This window comes from Manacus candei, unplaced genomic scaffold (genome assembly GCF_025592945.1).
Source record: "Manacus candei isolate 608988 ecotype Guabito, Panama unplaced genomic scaffold, ASM2559294v1 h1tg000022l, whole genome shotgun sequence".
Classification (NCBI taxonomy): Eukaryota; Metazoa; Chordata; class Aves; order Passeriformes; family Pipridae; genus Manacus; species Manacus candei.
In genome coordinates, this window is record NW_026138070.1 from 5,138,631 (window position 1) to 5,154,418 (window position 15,788).

A 15,788-nucleotide genomic window follows, 5' to 3' on the forward strand; every position below is an offset into this window, starting at 1 on the left:
GCCTTGGGGAGCTCCTGCCTCTCCCTGTGGCTCCAGCCAAGACATTCTGGCACTGGAGCTGGCAATCCTCTGTCTGCACTGGTGATGAGTGCAGGGGGGGAGACACGGGGGGGAGACTCACCCCAGGAGACACGGACTCACCCCAGGAGACACGGACTCACCCCAAGTTTTGGGAGCTGTGGCTGGTCCCGGTGGCCCCTCTCTGTGAGGCTGCTGGTCCTGGAGCAGTCAGTGCCCTGGGGGGGGATGCACATGGACTGCCCAGAGGTGTGCAGGGGGACAGGGGGCTGTGGTTTTGGGTGAAGCAGATGGTGCTGTCACCTTCCCAAGAGGTGGTGGTGGTGGTACAGCTCCGGGAACGGCGCAGAGGGTGAGGCTGGGAAGGGAAGCAGGAAGCTGGGAGAGGAAATGGAGTGGAAATGATTACATAGAGTCTGCCTGCTCCTTGGGCAGGCTGCTGTTGTTTTAAAAGCATCTTATTGGCATGATAACTTCCTGCGGAGATCCCGGGCTTTTCCTGTTCCCTTGGATGTGCTTTGGGGGCTTTGCCAGGGGGTGCCTGGAGCCTTGGTGTGTGGCTCTGCTCCTTATGCACCTCTGTCTGTGCCTCTTCCCTCTGACCTGGTGTATTCCCCAGGGAATTGGACACTCCTGGTCCTCTGGGCCTGTGCTCCCCACCATGACTTTGTTGGACCCTGCTTTACCTTGCCATTCCCTGGGGAAGGACTGTCCTGCCTGCTGTGGGCAGGGAAGAGGGAGTTGCTGCAGGGGGTTACAGCCACAGCCCTGTTCAAATCCATCAGGGAAAAACTTTAAGCCCACAGGACAGATAATTTTGTCATGACAGACCCCTGGGAGAAATTTTTTTTTTCTGGTAGTGTCCTTCTTCGAGCCCTGAAGCAGAACAGTTCATACCTTCATAAACTCTCTACCTGATAATCCTGGGTGTTCACATCCCTATAAATGTCCTTGTTGTCTCCTGGTCCGAATATCACACAGCAATGAGTTCCACAGATTAATAATGGCTTTCACCCCCCCCATCACACCCCAAAATGGGTGTTTTCTGGAGTTTGGTTTCTTCATTACCCATCCCCTTTATACCCAGAGCAGATACGAGTTACCTGGCTGGTGTTTCTCTCCCCATTTTCATTCCCTGTGCCTCTCCAGCTCCTCTCAGAGTCCCCTTTGGGTTCTTCCCTGCACACACATCCCGTGCAGATCTGAGTTACCTGGCTGGTAACTCATGACAGGCCCCTGGGAGAAATATTTTTTCTGGTAGTGTCCTTCTTCGTGCCCTGAAGCAGAACAGTTCATACCCCTCATAAACTCTCTACCTGTTAATCCTGGATAATCCTCTCCCCATTTTCATTCCCTGTGCCTCTCCAGCTCCTCTCCAAGTCCCGTTTGGGTTCCTCCCTGCACACACATCCCGTGCAGGTATGAGTTACCTGGCTGGTGTTTTTCTCCCCATTTTTATTCCCTGTGCCTCTCCAGCTCCTCTCAGAGTCCCGTTTGGGTTCCTCCCTGCACACACATCCCGTGCAGGTATGAGTTACCTGGCTGGTGTTTCTCTCCCCATTTTCATTCCCTGTGCTTCTCCAGCTCCTCTCAGAGTCCCGTTTGGATTCCTCCCTGCACACACATCCCGTGCTGTCAGGCACTGGTGATGCAGGAGGGTTGGGGGGGGGTTGCTCCTCCACCCTTTTGGAGCCCATCACCTTCCTCGGTGCTGACAGGGCTGGGACCTGAACTGCTGTTGCGTTTCGGAGCGTTGACACCTCGGCTCGGCCCCAGCCCTGCTGTCCGTGCCCTGTCACGGGGGTGGCAGGGCCAGCCCGTCACCCGTCACACGCCTGGCCAGGAGAGATGGATGCCCAGCAGATCCCGAGGCCGGGGCAGAGCCACCCCTTGGATATTTCAGGCTGGGTTGGGTTGGAAAGGAACACTTGGAAGGAGCACGAGTTCCCCAGTGATTCCCACTGCACCAGGGGCCTGTTGTCATTCGGAGCACGTCGGCAGGAGAGAAGGGCTGGGGGAGAGGAACCCACAGGGCAAGGCAGAGTTTTCCGCTTTGTGGTGCCTGTGGAGAAACACTCCTTCAGGGTTTTGGTTTTTTTTTTTTTTATTCTCTTCCCTCCCCTCCCCCCTATTTTTCTCCCCCTGCAGCTGAAGAACATTAAACACATGAAATGCATTAGCTCGGATTTTTCCTTCCCCCCCCGCCCCCCTCCCTCAGCCAGGGACCTCCAGGAGGAAGAGGCCTATGAATTGACCCTGCCCAGTGCTTTAATTGACAGGTCATTAAAGATGAATGTGTGGCTAGAGAAAAATATTCAGATTTCAGGCTAGTTGTTGTCCGTGTGGGATTTTAATGATTTATGTTTCTTTCTCCTCCCCTCCTTCCTACTCCCTTCCCCCCCCCATCCTCCTGGACTCCAAACAATCCAGGCACCATGGGAGGTCTGTTTCTGGATGGTGAGGAGAGCCCTGCGCTGGAAGACATCAGCAAATGGACGGTGGAGGATGTTTGCAGCTTCGTGTCCAACTTGTCTGGCTGCACCGAGTACACTCAGGTAAATCTGAGCGGGCTCAAGAACGTCCCTGGAGGGGGAACATCCTCCCTGTGAGCCCCCCTTCTCTCCCTCCCATTTGTGCCTGTTGTACTTGCACTGTCCCTCCCAGGAGGTTCATCTCAGAGCCCTGCAGGGCTTGGAAGCTGTGTGGGGTTTTTTTTCCGAGGGGGTTGCTAAACTTGCTGCTGGTGAAGAGCCTGAAGAAGGTGTGTGATGAGTCTTGTAGATGGACAGAAAACAAGGAGGGAGTTCAGTGGAAGAGGATGGGATTAGGGGCAAGGTTAGGAGTGACCACCTGAGCTCAGGTTGATCGTGGTTAGTGGCTTTGTGTCACTGATCTCTCACCCCCATCTCATGCTTTTAGGAGCTGCTGATGCTCCGTGGTGGAGCTGGACACAGCAGTGGCTTTGTGTGGGGTGGGTACCAGGGGGTCCCCAAATCGGGGTGGGCAGCCTGTGGTGCCAACCAGCCTGGCAGAAAGGGCTGTGTTCTGCTCTCTTGCTGCACCCAGCACACTGTGGGGTCACAGTGGGGTTGGGAGGGACCCTGTGCCTGCACAGGCATCAAAGTAACCTCAGTGGTGATTTTTAAGCTCATTTACAGCAGAGTTGAAACATCCAGCAGCAGTGGGGTGTCCCTAGAGCCTGCTCAGTGTGGGATTGTGAGGTGCCATATAAAAACCAACCCTCTGTGTTTTTTGCCTCTGCATCTGCCCGAGGCCGTGATCAATGTGCCATTGAGGGATGCTCCAAGGGCACGGATTCCTGGGCAGCTTGGAAAAGGATGTAGTGTGCTAAGGGAGGGACTGGAAGCGGCAGAGATAGAGAGGCAAAGGGCCAGAGTTCAGGACAATCCAGCCTTTCAGCAGGGGCTGAGAACAGGTCTGGAAAGGGAGGATGGAGAGCAGGAGCTGAGTTTTCTGGATGTGCCTCTTCAGCAGAGGAGCTGCCCTGGCTGACAGCTGAGGGGTGCAGGGCTGTGCTGTGACATCCAGGCTGGCTGAAATGGGGTTTCTAAAAGTCTGCTGCCCCTCCTTTGGCCTGTGCTGTCTGTCCCTCTGTGCTGCACTGGTCCAGTGTCCTCTCCTGGAGTGAGCCCATCCCCAGGCATTTATTTTGGGAAAGGTGAAACTGGGCACCTCTGTGCCTGCTGGGACCCCTGACAGGGGAGCAGTGTGTGTATCTGCCTGCAGGGAGATGATTCCCTGTAGGTTATGCTGATTTAGTGCCATGGGGAAAGGTGCATCCCCAGAGGGGAAGCAGAACCCAGGAACTGCCCCCCACCTCCCTCTCCTTGCACAGGTGATGGATAATGGGATTTCAGTCTAAAGTCTGTCCTTCCCTGCCCCCAAACCATGATGTTAATCTCATCACAACATGTTTCCTTAAAACTACCTGGAAAACCAGTGCTGCTTTGGAGCAAACAGCTGTGCTGGGGGAGAGGAAGGGAAGGGAATGTTTGTTGTGGAGATGGGGGACATGTAACCGTCCCCAAATGGAGTGACAGGGATTTGGGTTGTGCTCAGGAGTGGATCAGGGTGAGTGGGTGCATGGGAGAGAGGAGGGTCAGGTTCTGATTGTGACAAGAGGGAGGGACAGAACTCTGGATAGAAAGAGAGATGGTGGATGGATGTTTATGGGAGCATCTGTGTGTGCAGAGGGGAGTTCAGGAGCTGGGTTTAGCGAGGACAAGGGTGGGTTCACAAATGTGCATGTGTGGGCTGCAGAGTGTGTTGCTGAGAGCTCCCACAAAAGGCTCTAAAACCAAAATACACAGCCCTTTGCATTCCCTGCTACCCCCCACCCCTCTGGAGTGCCCTTCCACTGGTGGTGGTGTGGTTTATCTGCATTCCTGTGCTGGGGAAGGACAGTCGGAGTTGCCTGGATGCTTCTGAACCAGGCCAGTAGGAAATGTGCAGGAATCTCCAACGCAGCAGGATCATCCCTTTACACCTTCCACACCATCCTGGTGCACCAGTGGGGGGGGGAATCAAGAGCTGAGGTTCAGCAATCTTCCCAGTGCATTCCAAATAAAATGTTTTATGGAGATGGGAGCTGCTACAAACACCCCCTGGCCACGTCGTTGCTTCGAGCGGGAGTTCGAGGCTTTAAGAGATGATGTTTTTCATGCCATGGTTGTGTGTTTAACGTGTTTTTTTTTTTTTTTACTGTGTGAAAATGCCCGTGCTCAGGGGTGACTCTGAGCTGCAGAGCTGCCTTGTGTTCCCCCTTCTCCAAACCCACAGCTGCCGGGGAGGTCTGGCACTGCTCCGCAGGCTGCTCCCGCCAGCAAAACCCTGCAAGGTTCGGGTGGAATGCTGTGCATTTGGAAACATGTTTCAGGCAAAACAAGGAAAAAACTTCAGCAAAAAAAAATTAAAAAGTCACCACAGCCTGGATGGTGTTCAGCTTTGTCTCTGCAGTGGATCTGGGGGACACCCAAGGGGATGCTTTTCCCAAGTTAAGGCTTTTTGTGGAGTGTTTTAGTGCCGAGCGAGGGGAGGGTTTTGGCTCCTGGCCACGCTGGCTGCAGAGGAAGGGAAAAGAAACTGGTGTAGTAAGTTTTGCTGGGTCAAAAAGCAGCAGTGTGTGCTGCAGCCCCAGCCCTGAGCAGCTCTGCTGGAGGAGTCCAGCAATAAAAACCCACTTGGCTCCAGCAGCCACTGCCAGTCTCCAAAGGGATGGCTCCTGGCTGTGGTTCTGCTGCTGGAAAAGATGATATTGGGGTAAATTTAACCCCCTCTGCCATAGTGATTAGTAATAGAAACACTGTGTGTGAGCCATTGCAGGAGGAGAGGGCAGGATCAGCCCCAAAGGTGAGCTGGGGTGTGGCAAAACCGCTGAGGAGGTGTTGAGGGAGGGAGGACAGGCAGGTGGGGGTAGCAAGGAAAACAGGGAGCTGAGTGACACCTCCCAGAGAGGCAAGGGGAGCTGGTGGCTGAATTACCAAATTTACTCTTGAAATGGAGCCTTGTTTGTGCAAATAAACACCCCGAGGAGGTTGGTGGGAGCATCCCCTGCACCGTGTGTGAAGGATGGAGCAATAAGACCACACAGCCAGACCTTAACCTTGCTAACACAGCACATATTAGGTGGAAAACTCTTGCATGGCCCTGTCATTTGGGATAGATGGAGGCAAAACGAAGGTTGTTGTGCTTTTTTTTTTCTTTAATAACGTGTTAAAATGGTGCAGTTGTGCATGGCTGGAGGTATTAATGTGTTGATATGAAACTGCTGTTTTCTGGGACTCTACCAGCCCCGTTGCCATTTGTGTGTGCACATCACCAGGTCCTGCTTTCCCTCAGCTAATGGGGAGAGGGGGAAGAGCCCTGAGATGGTTAATGGCACTGTCTGAAGGCCAGGTCACCCTGTAGGATCCTGCCATGCTCCATCAGCAAGCACCGTGGCACTGAAATATTTATCAGTATCAATACTGTTTATTAGTATTTATACTAATAAATATTGCAAGATTTCTTAGTATTGGGGGGAAAAAGCAAGGGCTGAATGTTAAAACAGACCAGTGAGGAGGGATCATCCTCCCTGATCCCAGTGGGTGTTCTGGGAGCAGGATGGGCTGCACTCTCCAGGCTGCTCAAGTGTTGTAGGGATGGTGGGAATGCCTGAGAGGCAAAGGAGGAGACAGGAAAAAAAAAAAGTACAGAAGTGTTCCATGTGAATCCATCTATCCTGCAGCATGTGCTCCACAGATCTGTTTATGTATTTTGCCTGGACTGTTTGGGAATTAGCAGCTTTGAGAAGGAAATGCATGAGCAATCCATCCCTCCTTTTCCATGGCATTTGCCTCAGTGAGGACTGCAAATATTTTTGGAGTCTACTGGGTCAACTTTTCCCCAATATCCACACAAAGTGTGAGTGACTTAGGATTTGCCAAAATTTAATTTTTTCCCCCCCTGTTTTCTGCCCTTTTTGGAGTTGGGACCCCTGAGCATGTCAAAATCTGCTGTCAAACACTGACAGAGTTGCACTTGGGGCAGCTGGTTTGGGTGCTAAACCTGGGATGAAAAACTTCACACCCTGTTCTGACATTAGGAAAAAAAAAACGGGAGAAAAAAAAAATTGTTTTATATAAACTGGCCCAACCAGCCCTAATTCCCATTCCCACGTGTGTCTCCTTTTGCTCACTGGCTCCTGGCTGTGGGTGCAGGACTCTGAACACCTCTGGTGTATAAATATGGACCGACCTCACTCTTGGAGTTCACCTTTCCCACAGAGCCCTTCTGTGCAAGGGCAGGACAAGGGCACTGGGTGTGTCAGTGGCATTTCTGAGCCTGTGCTGTGCTTTCCCTCCAGGTATTCCGAGAGCAGGCCATTGATGGAGAGACCCTGCCCCTCCTGACAGAAGAGCACTTACTGAACAACATGGGGCTGAAACTCGGACCTGCCCTGAAGATAAGGTCACAGGTAGGAAAACCTCCTCTGTAGCAGCACGTGGCATGCTCTGAAATTGTCCCCCTCACCAGAATGGGGCTGTCAAGAGATGTGGTTTATTGAATGTCATTTATTAACAGTAATTTATTCTGTGATTCTGTCTCAAGAAAGCTCGATCTTGTCCTTCCAAAACTTTCCATATCCTCACTCAAATCCAGTCACAGCTGTTTCAAGGAAGAAACCACAGGCAGAGTTCAGCACCCAGGGGCAGAAGCAAATAGTTCAGGAGGAAATAACAGGGATGCAGCAGGAAACTCCTGAAATGGAGTGGTTCCTGCTGGAAAAAACACATCAGGTGGTTCCCATAAATACCAGCCAGGAAGGAAGAACAGCTGTGAACAGGTGAGGGAAGGGAGGTGGTTTCACACTGGCTGAACCTGAAAATAGTCATCCCCAAAGTACCTAAAGAGGGATGTAAAGCCACCTCAGGAATCAGTTGTCTTTTCCTAGGCTGGATTAGGTCCTTTTGCTGCTCCTTTTCCCTGTACCTGGCTGCATCCTGGCAGTTCTCCTTTTGAGTGAGGCCTGAAGCACATTTAATGTGTCTCAGCTGTTGTGCCTTTCCCTCCCCAATGAATAATGACCCAGCTCTTGCCCTTCTCTGCTGTGCCAGGAACAGCCCTCTCTAACATCTTTATCTCTTGCCAGTCATAACTTACTGGTCCTGCTGATTTGGCTGCACTGGAAGTGGAAATTATATTGGTTGCATTAGTCCAGTTCTCTTTTAGGGGACTGTATTTCCTCCCCAGCACAGACTGGTTTGCTGTTGTGCCCTTTTAGCTGTTTCTTCTCAAAATACCTTTTTCCCCCCCATGAGTTGGTTCCCAAGTCCCTGCCTGTAGAGCTTTGCTGTCCTAAAATGACTTTGCTCTTCCCCTGCCTCCCTCACAGCCAGCCATGGTAATTCCATTCCAGTTGCCTCCACTTCCCCTCAGTGGGATTCAAACCTAGGAGAACATCTCCACTGGCTTAATTTTTCTTTTTTTTCCATTTAATGTTCAGGGAAAAAAAAAAAATGACTTGTGACACATGTAAAGCACAGGCTGTGCTGTGTATTCCCTAGGGAATCGTGTCATGGAAGTGACTGTCATGTGTACATGGACACTCACAGCTCTGGCACAGGTCCCCAAACCCACAGGGCTGTACACTGGTTATATTATGTTAAAACAATAAGAGCAGCTTTACTACTTTCCCTCCAGCCCTCCCTGTTTATGAGGGGGCTAATAAAAAGGTTCTGTGGGCAATTGTTCCCCGTGGGTCGATTCAGGAGGAAATAAAACTCTTTCTGCTCCTTAAAAAACAAGGGGACGTCAAATAGCTCACAGACATTCCGAGATGGGGCTTGGGGTGGGGGGAATATGAGATATGGGCTGGAAGCAGAAAAACCAGCTTCAATTTAATCAATAGTGTTTAAGGGTCTATAATAAGGCACGGCTGGGGGGAGGTAAGTGGGGAGCACTGATGCTGCTCCCTGAATAATGTGGCAGTTGTCTGGGTGGAACAGCAGCCTGTGTTTTTGTTTAAGCTCAAATGTGAACCAGCTGTGGAGGTGCTGGGAGGCTGTGGGGCCTTTGGCCCTTGCTGGGAGGCAAGAACTGCTGCAGGAGAGCTGGCTGGGGCTGCAGGAGGGAGAGGTGCAGGCTGAGAGCTGCCTGGGTAAGGAACAGCAGCCTCCCCGCAGCAGGATTTTTGTTCTGCCTCTCCCTGTGTTGGTCCCAGCTCCCCCTTTTAGGAGCAATTCCCACTCTTCCAAACTGGATGTGGGGTGCTGTGCCATCAGCAGGAGAGCACTGTCCTATCAAACTGTCCACCCTGTTAATGCAAGGACTGAAGAGGTTAGACTCAGTCAGCCCTTCTCTCCTGGGGGTGTCCCATCACACCTTTAACCTGGAAAATGTGGACTCAGGGCAGACCTTGTGGCTCCAGCAGTACCTGGTGCCACACACCACAGTGCCCAGTAAAACAGTGCTGGAGAGCACAGGACAGAGCCCTGCAGGACTAGAGGAGGAAACCCCCTGGTTTGTCTTCCCAGGTGGATTGGGAATGGTGGTGCTTCATTCCAGTGATGGAACCACAGAATCACAGAACAGTTTGGGTGGGAAGGGACCCTAAAGCTCATCTGATTCCACAGGCAGGGACACCTTCCCCTAGACCAGGTTGCTCAGAGCCTGGAGCACATCCAGGGATGATGATGGAGCATCCACAGCTTCTCTGGGCGGCCTACCTCTTTATTTGCAGCTTGGATACAAAACCTGACCTCACGCGTGAAAACCCGCGGGATTCTCTAGACCGTCTGTGCGCCTTTCCGCCCTCCTGCATTGATCCCACATCCTTTTTTTTTCCCATTTCCTTTATTAACAGGTGGCCAAGCGAGTGGGCAGAGTGCTGTACATGGCAGGCTTCCCCATGGCTTTCCCCCTGCAGCCCCCCGGGCTGAGGCCCCCGGAGCGGGACGTGCCGGCGGCCGAGCTGCGGCCGGCGTCCACGGGCAGCGTGGCCTCTCCCTTCGGCAGCGGGGTCCCTTCCTCTGCCAGCCGGGGCTCCCCAAAGCAGGAAAACGGGAATCCTTCCCTCCTGCCCGGGCTCAACGACACCACGAAACCTCCGTCCTAACTGTGGGATGCCCTCCAGCTGCTTCTGGGACTTTGGGGATCCAGCGGGACGAGCCGAAGGATAAGGCCGGAGCCTCCCCCCCGCCCGCAGCGCGAGACGCAGGAGTGAGGGAGGAAAAGGGAGGTTTTTATTTGGGTTTTTTTGGGATGAATTTGCTTTTTTTTTTTTTTTTTTTGGTTTGGGAAAATCATTAAAAAAAACCACAGAAGAGTTCAAAAAAAAAAAAAAGGGGGAAGGAAAGAAAATGATCCAAAGATGTCCTGAGACAACGCGAGTGAAGAGAAGGATTCTGGAGGATGGCTGCAGCATTCCTGTTCCCTTTCTCGCCCAGAGATGGAGAGCCCTGGACAGGGAAAGAATGCTGTTCTTTGCCTTCAAAGAATCCTGGCTGTCAGGAACTCCTGGGTGTGACTCCAAGCAGGGAAGGGGAAGGGGCTCCGCTCCTCCCAATGGTACTCAGCACCCCTGAGAGCAAAGAAAAAAAAAACCATAAAAAAAAAATCATCACACCAACCACCTTCCCAGATCTCTCCTCCTCCCTGGAAACTGTGCTCAGTTCCTCATTCAGGTGTCTATGCATCTCTAGCGACTTTGAAAACAATACCAAAGACAGACAAAAAAGGAAAAATTAAAAAAAAAAAAAATAAAAAAAGAGAGGAATTAAAAAAAAAAAAAGAAAAAGGAAAAAAAAAGAAAAGGCAAGTTCCCGTCCATGTTTACTTCGTGCGGATGGTACGGCACCGGCGGCTCCGTGCTGGCCCCTTCCCTGGCACAGGGCCCTGCCAGCACACAGGAGAATGGACTCTGCCTGTGCTCCAGCCCTACAGAGGTGTTCTTTTATTTTTTTTTTCCCCCATTAGATGTCTTGTTTCAAAGAGAAGAAGAAGGAGGCAATGTGTGCTTGGGTGGGATGAAGGCTCACAGCCTCCCTCCTCACGTGTCCAACAGACTCAGTTCTACAGCTGGGGTGGGGTTGATTGATTTTTTTTAATTTTTTTTTTTTGTTCCTAGGGTTGGTTTTTGTTCTTCTTTAAAGCCTTGTTACAGAGGTGGATGTAGTTGCACATTCTGGCCTGCTGTGGACCATGAGACAGATCCCTGGGAGGGGGAGGGATGCTGGGGGCTAAAAAACAATGGGCAGAGTTTTTACTACTGTGAATGAGCTGGGAACTCCTGGGGGTGACCTCCTGTGACTTGTACAGTTGTGAACAACAATCACATGTGGTACTTTTCTCTCTCTCTCTCTCCCCTGCCCCTTTTTTTTGTTTGTTTGTTTGTTTTTTGGTTAAACGTTGCACGTGCTGCCGTTTTTTTTCTTACAAAATAGCTTGGTGGTACATTAGCTTCTTTATATTGTAAAAAAAAAAAAGTTTTAAAAAAAAAAAGTCATTATGCATCACATCACGATAAAAAAAATGCTTTCCAGCAATCAATTTAAATAAAAAAAGGAAAACACTTAATTTACAAATGGTACCTGGCTTTAACCAAGAAGTCTCTCTCCTTTTTTTTTTTCCACTGGGGCCATGTGGGTGTTGGTGCTTCAGAGCTGCCACATTTCTGGCCTAAAAACCAATCCAGGGGTTGGTTAACAGCTGCCAGAAGGCAGCCAGCACTTTGCCCAGCTAAGTTAGAGAAAGGAGATAAAGCAACTCCTTTCTCTTTTGGAAGAACAGGTAAGTCAAAACCTTTTCCTTACAGTTAAGACATCACAGTTCTCACCTGTGGAGTTACATCCTCCCATATGAACTCCCATATGGACCTGTCTGAGGATTCAGCCTCAGTCTTGAGGGCTCCTTAGCCCCTAATGAACCAGCAGGTACTTTGGCCCCCTCAGAGCGGGCTTTAAATAATGACAATAATGATTATGATAACAATAAACCCCAAATTATTAATTTCTGAGGTTATCCTCTCTATGGGAGGAAGTATCCGGGTGCAGGCCTGATAATTCCTGTAACTGAAGAAGAAGCAGCTTTCCCTGCCCCTATTCCTGCTGCTAAGGTCCAACAAGCCACAAAAAAATAAAAGTATATTTTATATTTAAATATTCTTTTTTTTAAAAACCATCTTGTCCTCTTGTGGTGTGCAGGGTAAGGATGCCTGAAAGGGCACAGGGAGGCAGTGCCATGAAGGCAGAGCTGCCCCTCTCTGTGCAAGTCACTTGGCCACCCTAAGCACTGACAGACACCTACTGACCTCACTGAATGGTGGCAGAGAAGAATAAATATCATGTATTTACTCCTGGCCTTCTATCTTCTTTAAAAAAAAAAAAAATCTGCATTAAGAAATAATAATGTTCTCAAAAGGCACAGTTAATTTTTAGGAGTGACTCTGTCAGCTGTGCCCTAAGGATACTGAACAGCAAATGCCCTCTATTTCCAGTTTATTTTCCAAAGAAATATGTTTCCTAGCTGCCAGCCTTGCAAACTACCCGTGGTCTCAAGAGAGAAGCTCTTTTTTAATTCCCCAGCAGATCACAAATTGCCCAGTGCCCACCTTGAGCTAAACTGTCCTCCCACTGGCAGCACTCCCAGGGGCAGAGACATAATGAGCTGCATCTGGAGGCTGCCCAGGTGATGCAGGGGTTGGCTTTGAGGCAATAAAAGCCAAAGTCACTGTTTTGGGGTCTCCCAGAACAAAAGGGTGTTCACAGCAGCTGGGACTGGCCCTAGAAAGGGCTGATTTTATGTCCCTGTGGGTGACAGGTACTGCCAGGCTCAGACTGGTCCCTTGTTTTTGATAAGCAAATGTATCCCACACAAATCCAACAGCTAACAAAAAAATGGAAGTGTTTCCTGCATTATTAGTTGTGTCTTTCCTTATTCCTTCCTGCCTGCACAGCCTCCCCAACCCAAGGAACTTCAATGTGAAGTTACCTTCTGTAGCACAATTACAACCAGCTTGACTGAGCTGATAAAAGGCTTCCATTGAAGCTACAAAGCTCTGACACACGCTGTGCCATCCTTAAGACCTTCTTGGCAACAGGGTTGGTTTTGGTGAGTGCCCCAGAGCAAGATGAGGGGTGACAGGGGTGGGTGGTGGAGCAGAGAGGAGGAACCTTAGCCAAGAAAACTTGTACTTCCCTTGCTCAGCTCGCTTAGCAGGAGCTGAAACTGAACCCTGTGCTATTTAAAGCAGCAGATTTTTAATGAGGGCTTTTTATTATCTCTGCTGAGCAGTTTCACTGGCCTTGACGTGACCACAGTTTTATTGTTACCAAAAACATAACTGGTAGAAAAAGCTTGAGAGTCCCAAGTTGTGTCTCCGCCACGTCACTGAGCAAGTCCTCGGTGGCACTTGGGGCTCCCACCTGCCGTGTTCCTGGCTCTTACCCCCTGCTCCAGGTGCTGGAGGCTCAGGGAATCCAGTCTGTAAGGGATCAGCGTGGAGGGGAGGCTGTGAGGGAGCTCAGTCATCATCTGAGAAGGCCAGGTCCTCCACGATGTCCTCCCCGCCCTGGGCGAGCTGTTCCAGGTCGGAGCGTGACATCCCTCGGGGGCAGCTCCTCTGCTTCCGTGGCCCTTGGGAATCCTGAGCACCTTCCCTGCCTTCCTCTGTGGGTAAAGAGAGAGAGAGAGGTGTAAATCCTGCCTTACTGGGAGCCAGCGTGAGGCGAGTCAAGGCAACTCATGACTAATTAATCCCAGACACTCATTAATTTATTGGCGCCTGGAGCGCGGCAGGAGGGCCCTGCAGGGTGCAGGTACTGCACTGGCTCTGAGGTACCTGAGCCCAAACTGGTTCACCTGAGGCAAAAACATACAGGAAGAACTGGGGGGTACAAGACAGGCAGAGCCTCCAAACCTTCATCCCTCTGGGCTCAGCTCAGTCTTCCTCACTGGAGGTATCGGGCTGGGCTTTGAGAGCTGGGCAGGAAGGAGCTGTCACAGGTACCACCAAACCCTTCCAAATGCAGAAGTATTCCCCAAAGAGTGGGGGGCCCAGGTGAGAAACGGTTTCTAGGACCTGCTCATGGGTTGGAAGGGACCCTAAAGCTCAGCCCATTCCTGCCATGGGCAGGGACATCTTCCATTAGACCAGGCTGATCCAAACTGGCCTTGGACAGTTCCAGGGATGGGGCAGACCCAGCTTCTCTGGGCAACCTGTGCCAGGGCCTCACCACCCTCACTGTAAAGAATTTTTTTCCTAATATCTAATCCAACCCTGCCCTAGAGTCAGTGTGAAGCCATTCCCCCTTGTCCTGTCACTCCAGACCCCTGTAAATAGTCTCTGTCCATCTTTCCTGTAGGCTCCCTTCAGGTACTGGAAGGCCACAATTAGGTCACCCCAGAGCCTTCCCTTTTCCAGGTTGTTCCTCCAGCTTGTCTGAGTTCCCCAGCAGGCAGAGAGGGAAAACTCTCCTTCCTTCTCCTTTACAGCGTTGTCAGAACACACACCAAATACCCATCTATTCCTGGTGCTGGGGTTTGGGTGTGCTTGCCAAGCCACAGCCATCTGCCACACTAAATCCATCAGGTTTTGCTCTCTCTTGGACTCTTCTCCCCTCCCCAAACCAGCAGAGAAGCTGCACACAGGCACTTCTGTGGCTGCTCCCCACAACCACACATCACACTCAGAGGCACAGCGAGGAGCAGAGCCTTGGCACTCTGACACAGAGGCCTCAGCAGTGGCACAAAACCCAGCAGAGGAGCCCCACAGCAGCCCCTGGCAGGGCCAGCTTCCCCCTGCTCTGTCAGCTGAGGGGCTTGGCAGGCACAGGCATGGCTGTGGTGGTCGTGGTTGGGGCTGAGCAGGGGATGGAAGGGGAAGATACACCCTCCTCAGCTGCACAAAGCCTGGCTTGGTGTCCAGCACAGCCCTGGTGACAGAGCTGGCAGCCTTCTCATTTAAAGAAAGCCATTTAGAGCTGCTTTCTGCCTTCTCAGAGCACACTGACCCCAGCAGCCTCTCACTCCAACACCCACCACTCGCCAGTTCCAACTGGGCAGCAGCTACTAATGGGCAGGAGTGTCCAGGACTGAGCCCAGAGGCTGGTCAGTGGTTCTATGTCCACACACTGCCCAGTGCAGAAACCCCCATGGATGCAGGGCCTTGGACATGGTCTCCTGTCAGTCCTGCCCAGGGAGGAGCTGCAGGTGAAGGGTTACCCTGTGCAGCACCCCATGCCCCAAGCATGGCTCAGATAAAAGGGGACGTGCACCCTGCACACCCCACGTGTGTGTGACCTGCAGGGAGCCTCCAAGCAGGGTCTGTGATCTCCAAGCAAGGCTTCTGTACCCCTGTTGGGCTGGGCTGTACTTGGAGTCTGTTTGAGCCTCGCTGCAGGAGGCCCCTGAAAAGAGATGAAAGGGACTGGAGGCTTGTTAGAGCGAGGCCTGAAAAGATCTTAACCCCTTCTCTCCTTGGTGTAACTCAGAACTGCCAGGTCTCCCTGCCCAGGGTGTGTGTCTGTGTGTGAAGTCCCTCCTGGCACTCTCAGCTCACAAGAGCAAAGGAGCCTTCAGGCACCAGTGCTGTCAGGAATTCCCTTCCCCTCTGCCCAGCTGCTCCACTTACCATCTGACTCACTGTCCTCTCCCAGTTCTTCCTCGTCCTCCTCGATTTCATAACTTCCTTCTTCGTCATCATCATCCTCACCATACTCCTTGCTGCTCTCTTCTGAGCTGTCATCTGATGCCTGCTTGGCTTTGCCTTTACCTGCAAGTATTTTCACCATGTAAATGGAAAAGTGAGGAGCAGCACACGTGCAGGGAGGACATTGAAAGGGCAAAGAGCTCAGGAGTGCCAGACACACACCAGAGGGGATGTTTCTCCACATTTCTCACACCTGTCTCCCCAAAAGCCACATCTCTCTTGCACCACAGGCTTGGAGAAGGATGGATTTAATTTCAGAGGCACCTGCTAGAGGCCAGGAAAGAGTCAAAGAAATCAGCTCAGAACCCACAGCAGGGTTTTACTGCTAAAGCCCAGGATTTGCTGCTACCTGGTACTTATGGAGCACCACTGGCACAGCAGCCAAGTGTTCATCTTGGATCTGCCTGCCCTGCTCAGAGAGACAGGAAAGCTGGACAGACAGAGGAGTACAGGGAGAAGAAATGAGCCTGCTGAAAGGAGAGGGAATAAATCCCACAGCTGAGACCAGAGAAGGGCTGGTTCTACTGAGAGATGGTGCCTGTGTCACACCCACCTCCACCTT

At 51.5% G+C, this 15,788-nt stretch overlaps 2 protein-coding genes across 10 annotated transcripts in view; one reads left to right on the forward strand and one right to left on the reverse strand.

Moving 5' to 3' along the window:
• Window positions 1-10,307, forward strand: part of SAMD11 (sterile alpha motif domain containing 11) — a 115,829-nt gene extending 105,522 nt beyond the window's left edge. For all 8 annotated transcript variants that reach the window (XM_051786298.1, XM_051786299.1, XM_051786300.1 and 5 more), the window contains 3 exons: window positions 2,449-2,573; window positions 6,884-6,994; window positions 9,383-10,307. In XM_051786298.1, the coding sequence (XP_051642258.1) occupies window positions 2,449-2,573; window positions 6,884-6,994; window positions 9,383-9,634 (488 nt within the window). In that variant the 3' untranslated portion in view covers window positions 9,635-10,307. The remainder of the gene's footprint in view (window positions 1-2,448; window positions 2,574-6,883; window positions 6,995-9,382) is intronic.
• NOC2L (NOC2 like nucleolar associated transcriptional repressor) overlaps window positions 9,851-15,788 on the reverse strand; it is a 43,029-nt gene continuing 37,091 nt past the window's right edge. The window contains exons 18-20 of one of the 2 annotated variants that reach the window (XR_007904339.1): window positions 15,149-15,289; window positions 12,964-13,185; window positions 9,851-10,099 (exon numbers count right to left, since the gene is read on the reverse strand). Coding sequence is in view for 1 of the 2 variants with exons in the window: in XM_051786310.1 (XP_051642270.1) it covers window positions 13,040-13,185; window positions 15,149-15,289 (287 nt within the window). In the remaining variant the exon portion in view is untranslated. Of the gene's footprint in view, window positions 10,100-10,600; window positions 13,186-15,148; window positions 15,290-15,788 lie in introns of those variants that run through there. The other variant, XM_051786310.1, reaches the window with a different exon arrangement.